Source organism: Boleophthalmus pectinirostris, unplaced genomic scaffold (genome assembly GCF_026225935.1).
Source record: "Boleophthalmus pectinirostris isolate CB_2022bp ecotype Guang Dong unplaced genomic scaffold, ASM2622593v1 HiC_scaffold_4, whole genome shotgun sequence".
Classification (NCBI taxonomy): domain Eukaryota; kingdom Metazoa; phylum Chordata; class Actinopteri; order Gobiiformes; family Gobiidae; genus Boleophthalmus; species Boleophthalmus pectinirostris.
In genome coordinates, this window is record NW_026571353.1 from 822,450 (window position 1) to 832,940 (window position 10,491).

General features: G+C 43.7%; 1 protein-coding gene across 3 annotated transcripts; it reads right to left on the bottom strand.

Annotated features, from left to right (window-relative positions):
- Nucleotides 1-581: 581 nt before the first annotated feature.
- Nucleotides 582-10,483, bottom strand: fxn (frataxin). 3 transcript variants are annotated; one of them, XM_055162067.1, is made up of 7 exons: nucleotides 10,316-10,483; nucleotides 9,959-10,054; nucleotides 9,620-9,693; nucleotides 9,431-9,551; nucleotides 6,636-6,733; nucleotides 728-887; nucleotides 582-691 (listed from the first exon to the last, which is right to left on the bottom strand). In XM_055162067.1, the coding sequence occupies exons 1-6, from the start codon at nucleotides 10,412-10,414 to the stop codon at nucleotides 749-751; spliced, it is 627 nt and encodes a 208-aa protein (XP_055018042.1). In that variant the 5' UTR covers nucleotides 10,415-10,483; the 3' UTR covers nucleotides 582-691; nucleotides 728-748. The 3 variants fall into 3 exon arrangements, with proteins under 3 accessions (XP_055018042.1, XP_020794049.1, XP_055018043.1); XM_020938390.2 differs by having other exon boundaries at nucleotides 582-887; nucleotides 10,316-10,482; XM_055162068.1 differs by lacking the exon at nucleotides 9,959-10,054 and having other exon boundaries at nucleotides 582-887; nucleotides 10,316-10,482.
- Nucleotides 10,484-10,491: the final 8 nt, after the last annotated feature.

Sequence of the window (10,491 nt, forward strand, 5' to 3'; positions counted from 1 at the left end):
GTTACTCACTTTAAGTAATGTAATGGATTACATTACAAACTACATTTTAGGGTATGTAATCTGTAACCTGTAGGGGAATACATTTTAAAAGTAACTTTCCCAACAGTGCTCATTTCCAGATTTCACCGTTCTCCCTGATCCCTGAACTTGTTGTTTTCTGATCCAATGACCCGAGCCCCGTCCCAAACTATAATGTGTTTATTTCTTTTACAGTGTCTGATATGGCGGATTTTAGGTTTTCCTGTTCTGCTTTATCTTTTTGTGTTCTGGTGAGTCTCCCTGATGTTTCCTTTTTGCATTCCTTTTAGTGTTCCTTTTTTCGGATGTGAAATGCCCGACCTGTTTCCCCTCTGTATGATTTATTGCCTGATTTGCCGTGAATTTCGTATATGGTGTAGCATTTTTGTCCTTGGGGTGTACTAGATGTTGGTGGAGTTTTGCAGCTAGCAGCCGAAACATGTCAACAAGGTAAATACACTTGACCTTGTTAGGAGTTACAGTGATTTCTTTCATTCCTTTTGTACTGTAACATGCTGCTCTGTCCCATTTCAAATATGAAAACAGGTGCACTTAGACAAGAATAATAATGTATATTTTAATTACTTTCACCAATAAAGAATACATCATATACATGGAATACAGGCTCAGAACTCGATGTCGGAATAGGGCAGGTGTCAGAGGACTAGGGCAGGTGTCAGGAGTAGGGCAGGTGTCAGGAGTAGGGCAGGTGTCAGGAGTAGGGCAGGTGTCAGGAGTAGGGCAGGTGCGACAGGTCCACAGGGGTCTTGAAGATGCTGGACAGCTCAGAGGACAGGAGCTGGTGCAGGCTGCGTCCGTCGTGAGCGTAGACCCAGCGCTGGCCCGTCCAGTCGTATCGCTTGGGTCCACTGCACACACACACACACACACACACACACACACCGCAAGTTAGAATCTCCTTTTACCACTAGATTAAATAAGAAGTTTATTTTTGTAAACATTATGATCTTGGCAATGGCAATCTCTTACGTACGTGCCTACAGTATTTGTAGAGGGAGAGTTATTACACTTCTACAGAGAGTTATTACACTTCTACAGAGAGTTATTACACTTCTACAGAGAGTTATTACACTTCTACAGAGATTATTACACTTCTACAGAGAGTTATTACACTTCTACAGAGAGTTATTACACTTCTACAGAGGTTATTACACTTCTACAGAGAGTTATTACACTTCTACAGAGGTTATTACACTTCTACAGAGAGTTATTACACGTCTACAGAGGTTATTACACTTCTACAGAGGTTATTACACGTCTACAGAGGGTTATTACACTTCTTCAGAGTTATTACACTTCTACAGAGAGTTATTACACTTCTACAGAGTTATTACACTTTTACAGAGTTATTATACTTTTACAGAGAGTTATTACACTTCTACAGAGGTTATTACACATCTACAGAGAGTTATTACACTTTTACAGAGAGTTATTACACGTCTACAGAGGTTATTACACGTCTACAGAAGTTATTACACTTCTACAGAGGTTATTACACGTCTACAGAAGTTATTACACTTCTACAGAGTTATTACACTTTAACAGAGGTTATTACACTTCTACAGAGAGTTATTACACTTCTACAGAGGTTATTACACGTCTACAGAGGTTATTACACGTCTACAGAAGTTATTACACTTCTACAGAGGTTATTACACGTCTACAGAGGTTATTACACTTCTACAGAGGTTATTACACATCTACAGAGGGTTATTACACTTCTTCAGAGTTATTACACTTCTACAGAGGGTTATTACACTTCTACAGAGGTTATTACACTTCTACAGAGGGTTATTACACTTCTACAGAGGGTTATTACACTTCTGTAGAGGGTTATTACACTCCTATAGAGTTTGTTTAGATCATCATGTTCCTTTTATTGTTTTGCAAATGCTGTATTCGCCCAAAACAAATGTAGTACGATGCTGTATAAGTTTCACTTTTGTTATTTTACGTCCTGAGTCCTCCATCCATTTGCTCCCATCTTAAGTCACTCCCCCTTCAGAGCGCTATTTGTATCATGTTTTTGTATATTTATGGAGAATTGTTGTGTAGGAGCATGGGGGACAGTAGCATTGTACAGGATCATAGAGGGTTTGAATAGGGCCAGATAGAAAGGCCTGGAATATTCCACAATATGGCATTAAATTCATATATGCATTTATTCAGTGACGTGATGAGCTTCCTCGCCTGGACTGGTAGCAGAGATACTCAGAGTGAGTCTCCCAGTGAGTGGAACTAAACACTAAATCCACTTTTTGCCATGAAACTGTGTGTATGTGTACATGGTGTTGCACTAGTGTTCTACTGTTACTAGTCATTTTTTGACAACTTCAGTGTAAAGTAGGGAGCTTCCTTTGCACCTTTCTGGTCAAGAACACCTACATTTAAGTTTGTGCTGCCTTCAGTGGACTCTGCAATTTCCTGTAGCTGGTGACATCACACAGGACTGCTCTGACTGCAGTCAGGCATTTCTGATACAAACAGCTGGCTCACTCTCCCCTTTAGACCCAGCCCCTCCTCCTCCCCCTCACTCTCCCCTTTACCCCGCCCTCCTCCCCTCACTCTCCCCTTTAGACCCAGCCCCTCCTCCTCCCCCTCACTCTCCCCTTTACACCCCCCCCTCCTCCCCCTCACTCTCCCCTTTAGACCCAGCCCCTCCTCCTCCCCCTCACTCTCCCCTTTAGACCCCCCCCTCCTCCCCTCACTCTCCCCTTTAGACCCGCCCCTCCTCCTCCCTCACTCTCCCCTTTAGACCCAGCCCCTCCTCCTCCCCCTCACTCTCCCTTTAGACCCCGCCTCTCCTCCTCCCCTTTACACCCCGCCCCTCCTCCTCCCCCTCACTCTCCCCTTTAGACCCCGCCCCTCCTCCTCCCCCTCACTCTCCCCTTTAGACCCCGCCCCCAGGTAATGTTTGCCACACAAATATCTGCATATGAGCCTAATGGGATTGGTTATTGCCACAGTAAATAAATAACAAATAATTAATGCAAATGAAATAGTTAAGATTCCCACGATGCACCTGGGCCCTGATAAGCTCCACAGAAGCTCGTCCGGTTCAGAAGTGCTTTAGGACGTCAGCTCTCACCTGAGCAGGGCCCCACGCACAACTACAAAGCAGACTTTTATACCTGTCTCTGTGTTTTGTTTCATTCACACGTTTTGAGTAATCCTTTAGAATTACTCTGTCTAAATCTCTAAACCTCAAAATGCTCTGTTCCACCTTGTGATGTCATGAAGTAGTAGTTTTCAAGTTAACTGCTGCTTTTATCTTTAGTAAAGTTTGGCAGTTCCAGGGCTGAAATGATCTAGATCAGGGGTCTCAGACTCGCGGCCCGGGGGCCAACTGCGGCCCGCGGAAGGATTTTTTGCGGCCCTCCACTTGATTCCAAAGAATAATGTCAGTGCGGCCCGCCGTAGATGTACGCACAATCCCATCCCCCGACCGCGGGCCGCACTGACAGATGAAGCTGCAATCGGTGCCCATGCAGATTCACAACAGATTATTAACGGAGTTTACATCCCAAAACTCAATTTACAGCAGTTATGAAGCAACGAGTCTAAGTGGATCTGTTAATACGAGTACACGTGCACATACGGCGTCACCGAAGAACCAACAAACCACACATGGTGGTACACGTGTGCGCACTTCACTTTACGCTCCCACAGCCACAGTATCAGAGCGCAGAGGAGGCGCTGACAGAATCCCCCTGTTCATAAGTATGGGACCTTTATTGGAGGGGCTAATAAGAAATAAAAAGACATTGACAGTCTGTTTATCTGTTCAACACTCGGTGCGTAACTTGCTGGCAACCCGATGACCAAGCTCCACATATGTGTCACCGAAATCCACGCGCACTCAGCGGCAAACACAGCTGTCCCATCAATATGCAAGCACCACAAAACTGCAGTGATCTATTCCAAAGGCTTGGCGACATGTTAGCAAAAAGTACGAGGCAAAAACAAGCGTCTTCCATCCGTGTTTGACATACGAGAAGCAGATACACTCCAGTGTGGCGCTTTCACACCGGCAAACGAACCAAAACTGGTCCTGTTAACGAGCCTCTGTATCCCGGTAGAACAGTGATATCTCCAGTAACCAATACTGATGTTCCCTGTTAATACCGCGAGCCGTCCTCATCTTATCACCATGAACTCATAAAACAGCAACATAGAACTTTGTACAAACTCACCGCATCAGCCCAGAGTTCGGGAAACAGCAGCAGCCAACAGTGCTCACCGTAGCGCGCGGCTCCTCACGATAGCGCTGGGGTCTGGTCCTTGGTCTTCTGTCGTCCTACAAGCGCGTTGGTCAGATGGTCCGCAGGCTCCATCCTCCATGTGCTGGTTCCAGACGGTGGCGAGCAAGACCAGTGCGCAATGACTGGGTCTGAGCGGGTAAGTTCCGCCGTCTGCGCGCTGGTTCCGTGTTCCATGCGGGGAAAGTGAGAATGTTCTGTGGACTACACCTACAGGTCTGTGCTGCTCCTGTCCTCCGCGCTCAAGAACCGCGGCTGGTTCCGAGGTGGAGCAAAGCATCTGGACAGAAGTGTGAATCCAGTTTAGTTGGTGTCCGCATTTGGTTCTTCCCGGGAAAAGCGCTTTTCACTCCCCGCTCCACGTCATCTGAGCCCGGACAGAACCGGAGCTGCTCCTGCTGGTTCGGGACTCCGGTTTGGATCTAGTCCGACTGTATTTCTCACACTAGACTAACAGCAGGACATTTTTTAAAGGTGAATCAATTGAATGGGCGATTGCCTATTGCCATAAAATTATTTGGTTAATTAGCCTAAAATAACAAATGCATCATGATCACGGGGAACAAAGGGACCTCTGTGTAGGTCTTGAGCAGAAGTACACACCCCCATTTTTGACTCACTCTGGAGCCACACGTTCGCACGTTCTTGCTCTGATCTTCGTGTGTTACATTTTCTTTATTGGCCATTGTTGGTAAAATAATTCGAAAATGAATCACGGCTGCGTCTGGACAACAATCTGTTACTGCGCTGGAGTCGTACAGCGTGTCATTACAGGCAAAGGAGACGCGTTTCTCCCATGATGCATCTAGAATAGTTCGTTTGGACCTGCTGTCTATGGTTTGGACCCGGGTTCACGTTCACACCAGAGGAACCGCACCAAAGTTGGTCATTTGGGTGCGGCGGATTCAAGTGAACCGAGACCACCTCTTTTTTGAGGTTGGTTTGATTTGGTTGGTTCGGGTCCGAGTCCGATTGAAGCTTTCACACCAACGCAAACGAACTGAGCTAACCACTTCTGGTTCGAATGGACCGTTTGGTGCGCACCAAATACTGTCGGTGTGAAAGCACCTAATACAGGTCAAGGCTCACTGATGAGCATCTTCAATCTATCCTGAGGATCTCATATGCTTCCTCCTGCAAGCCAAATATCTCTCAGCTGTACAAGATGAAGCGTAGCCAGGTTTCAACCAGCAAGGAGAAGGTAAAAGAAGAAGAGTAGACGTATTAGTTTAAACTTACGTTCTAAATACATTTTCATGTTCTGAACTGTTATTAAAGATTAAGAAAGTGTTGCATGTTGTTCTTTCTCTCTCTTTTTTCCCCGTGCAACCGCTATTTATCGAATACTCAATGCGGCCCAGCCTCACTCAGACTTTATCTAATGTGGCCCCCAGGTAATTTGAGTTTGAGACCCCTGATCTAGATGATTCTAGTGAAAGTGTATGGAGTTTAAAAACACAGTGGAGCACTTCTCGTATTACCACGACATCACAAGGTGGAGTGTTTTTCATTTGAGAGAAGAACTTGTGCTAAATGTGCAGGTTTGTGTGTTAAACATGTGAATGAAACAAACACAACTCCAGGTGTGTGTTTGTGAGGAGGACAAGGGGTTAGTGTCATCTGAGCCATTAATAAGAGTGAATGTGACAAATGAGACGGACAGGTAAAGCTGATCCGAGTTCTCATAATCAGATTCCTGATAAACCCCATAGATTTACGACCCCTGATAATCTGATAACTCCAGATATGAGATTAGGATTTTCAGTGAGAATGGGACACACACACCCACTGGCCACATGTCAGTCAGAGCACTCAGGTTTATCTGAAACAACTAAATACCACAAACACGGACAATTGTGGAGCCCAATGAGGGATTAGCGCAGCATTCTGTCGGCCTCTCCTGTGGATAGCTGCAAAACAGGCGAGAGAGCACCGGATCTTTTTTATTGGTGCCAAGAAGGATGCATGACGTCGACAAACCCAACATGTATCTCTGATTAACATTTTACTGGAAAGTGAAGTGCGGATGTCACAGTGAAAATGGGGGTAGATCAGAGCATCTTAAATGCTCATCTTAAATATAGGAGAATAAATAAACGTGTATGAAAGATGAAAATGGCAATTATCCAATCAGAAAGCAGAATGAGCCTCAGCCAATTTTGAAATCCAGTTGGTTTAAACCTAAAATACCTCTGATCTGAATGGTCACGAAACCCCAGCACCACATGAGGCACGCCCTGTCCCTACACTGACAGTGACACCTGCTTGGATGTGTGTGTGTGTGTGTGCGTGTGTCTGATCATTGGTTTGAAGCACACACACAGGGGGCGCTCTGACCTGGATGGAGAGGAGAGCCAGATCTGGCGGTTGGGCGTCTGTTTGTTGATCACGTAGGTTCCATGTTCTGCACCAAGTTTCACCGTTAGCACGCCATTCTGCCCGACACACACAAACAGGATTAGCATAACACTGTTAGCACTAAAATGAAACTCTCTAAATTTTCAGCATTTCGTTACAAAGTGGGAAAAGTGTTCCATGTCCCAAAGCTCAAACTAATGAACTCTTCGTAAATCTAATCCTAACCAGAACCTGATACTGAAATTATATTTATTGAGAAACAAACGTGTGAAAAACTGAGAAAAACGGAACACTGAGCTCCGCCCCCAGAAGGAAGTGCTGGACATTTATGGAAGTCCCCACAAAAAAAGCACATTTTAATTGGCTGATATTTGCAAATACACTGTTTTCTGTCTATGAGAAGATAGTTGATGTGTTGTCACACACCTTATGTGTAGAGTCACAGTTTAAACCCTGACACACAGCTTCATGTTGTGGAAATACAACATACAATACCTCATACAAAAAATAAAAGAAAATATTTCTATTCATGTTTTAATATCTAACTATAAGTTTAAAGGGCCCATATTGCAATTTTCAGACCTGACCTCTCTTCTAATGTTGTTTTCTCAGCACAAACACACCTGCAGTTGGGTTTTGGTTTATTTACATGTTTAACACACAAACTCTGCACATTTAGCACGAGTTCTTCTCTCAAACTGAAAACACACTGAGCTATAGAGATATAGACAAAATAATAATAATAGTGGAGCAGATTAGGTCTCCAAACCACAAGAATCGTTCAGTTAGTGGTACAAGCACCAAATTTCTCATATATTTAGCTAACATCATGCTCTTTTAGAAAAAACCGTTAGTCACTTGAAATATTCAACATGGAGGCCATTTTTCAAGATGGCCGACCAAACAACTGATTTCACATAAGTATGAGCTAAAAGACAATAAGTCATCATGTTCTTAATCAAAATTAATGGAATTAATCACAAATTTGCAAATATATACATATACAGTAATGCAATGTCAGGCATTCAACACATTTTACACCAAATATATATTTAATTTTGCACAAAATTCATTATGTTTTCTCGCAATTTGAAACCAAAAGTATCCCAATAAACATTTAGGAAGTAGAAATAAAAACACAAGGAAAATGAAAATAAAATGCAACATATAGGTTCATTTCAGAAATAGAGCCATTAAAATAGAAGCATTCATAGTGCTGTTTGTGCTTAAGAACTATTGAAAAATGTTTGCCATCATTAAGATTTTTGGCACATTCATTCAGCCTCATTTAACTGTATTGTTGATGTTTGTCTTAGTTCAGAAGCTGGTTCTGTGTTATCACATAAAAAAACATTGCTGGAGTTTCTGCACAGTTCTTCTAATTTTTGAATGTCCTTCGTCTGAGTCGACTGTATCACAAGCTGCTCTTTTGTTTGCCCGTTCAAGTTTACTGTTACTGAACAATCATCTGCAGCTTTGGTGATTAAATGTTTTATTAGTGTTTCTTCAAATCCACGACCATCATTCAGTCTGGTACATCCTGTCAATTCAGGTCCGGCTATCGAACTTTAATACTACAACTAATATTGGTATAACTAATACTAAAACTACTAGCTGGTGTATTTACAGGGCTAATTCGAGAGCATTTGTGACACTACATCATGCTACATTAACTACATTAAATATTAGAATGTTACTAACACTACAGAGCCGACACTGAACCCCATGTTGAGTTTCACAGTATGCCCTGGTTGTGTTAAGACCCCACCCATTTCTACAATAAACACATATATATTCTAACAAAAACATATTTTAGCACATTGGTACTTCATATATTTAATATTTCTTCAGGCAGGTTTCAATAAGATTTGTCCATGAGATTACTTTCTACTGTGTGTTTTTATTTAATGCCATTTATTTGTAGATATTATAAATATAATGAAAGGTGATAAATAACCATCAAAAATGATTTGATGAATAATTTCACTTAAAATAGATATAATTAATTAAATAACAAACCTATGCTTCGACATTTATACATATATAGTTATATATAGTTATTATACATATATACTATGGCGGCCATCTTGAAAAATCTTGGATATTTTTGGTGGCTAACGGGCTTTTCATAAACACCATGTTATTATCTATCTCCACTCCAAATTTGATGCTTGTACCACAAACTGCACGATTATTTCAACTACCAGCTCCACTATAAAGGAATAATAATCAAACATGAAACTAAAGCTCATTATAGCTTGTCTTAAAGCTCACAAGAGTCTATTTTCTGTAATACAGGAGTTTTATGTGTGACTTCAGCTGCACGCATCATGAGTGCAGGACAAACTATGGGATGGGACAGAGATTCTTTTGGAGGCAGTGGTGTTTGTTAGTGCTCAGCTCCCCCTAGTGGACATATACCCTCATGACATACTGACCTGAAACATGAACAGATTAATCACAACAAATTGATTATTGAAAAAATTGTTAACTAATTTTGTAATCAAATAGTAATTGTTTTTAAAAAATGAATGAAGAAGAGGTTTTAGGATTTAGACAGAGCTGGGATTAATGTGGTCATTTCATGTTTGTGATAAAACTCTACTGTCTGTGACTATACTCCACTGAGACAGCTTCAAACTGCATCAAGTCAGCTTTATCCAAGTGAAATTTAGAAAAACTAAATCTCAAAAATAAAATAAATAAATTAGCAAAATAATAGTTAGTTGCAGCTCTCCAGTGCGTCCTCCTACAGACTTATGTAGTGCACTCACAGAGAAGCTGACGTCGAAGTCTGGTCCAGTGAAGGGCTGGTCCATCAGGTCCTCCAGGTGCTCGGCCAGGGCGTCCAGAGTGTCCCGGGACAGGGCCTCGTACTGGGCCTCGGACAGGGAGCTGAGGGGGTCATATGTCATCATACTTGGTCCACAGGCTCCAAACTCCTACCAGGGAGAAGCTCTTACCTGACGCCACTCTGCTCTGGGCCTGGGCCACTCACGGACAGGCCTCTGCTCCACAGGGCTCCAGCCTCTCTCCTCTAACACAAAGTCACAACAGGAGTCAGGACCACCTCTGAACATGTGACCATCAGACCCAGGACACATGCAGCCCCCACTAGCACCGGGAGTCCAGAGCTGCCTGGTACATCAACAACTTTCACTTTGACATTCTGGGTTTGGAAACAAGACTCTGTTTGAAAAAGGCAACTGGGATCACAGTGCTCCTGCAGACAGCGGCCTGACACAGCTCCCAGTCAAATATCAACTGTCACTTTTCTGAAATGAATCTCTTAAAAAACAGACCTGTGCGTCACACAGAGACTGAGCTCCTGTCCTCCTGCTCCACACACGTGCACGCGCGGTACAGCGGGGTCCCCACACGGAGCCCGCATTTCTGACCTGGAGACAGAGACAGTGCATCAATGCGGACAGGGCAGGAGGACAGGACAGAACAGGAGGACAGGACAGAACAGAACAGGTCAGGACAGGAGGACAGGGCAGGAGGACAGGACAGGAGGACGGGAGGACAGGAGGACAGGACAGGGCAGGAGGACAGGACAGGACAGAACTGGTCTGGACAGGACGGGAATGAACTGGACAGACTCTATGACAGGACAGAAATGGAAAAGTCCAACATAAGAGCACGTGGCGCAGATTTACCTGCGGAGAGAGGCGCGTGCATGTCTGCGCGTGTGGGACAGTGGTCATAAAGTCACGCGCGCATAAGACGAGGCGGACACATGCCCGCGGGACTCTCATATCGGACGCGGGACACGGGTCCGTGGACCAGGAAGGGAACCGGGACTACGCACTGGGCCTGCGCACTGGACCGACCC

Coding starts and splice junctions, on each gene's coding strand:
- fxn (XM_055162067.1), bottom strand. CDS start 10,414: ATGAGAGTCCCGCGGGCATGTGTCCGCCTCGTCTTATGCGCGCGTGAC. Junction 9,694..9,958: donor AGTCTCTGTGTGACGCACAG/GTCTGTTTTTTA, acceptor ACTTTGTGTTAG/AGGAGAGAGGCTGGAGCCCT. Junction 6,734..9,430: donor ACTTCGACGTCAGCTTCTCT/GTGAGTGCACTA, acceptor TGTGTCGGGCAG/AATGGCGTGCTAACGGTGAA.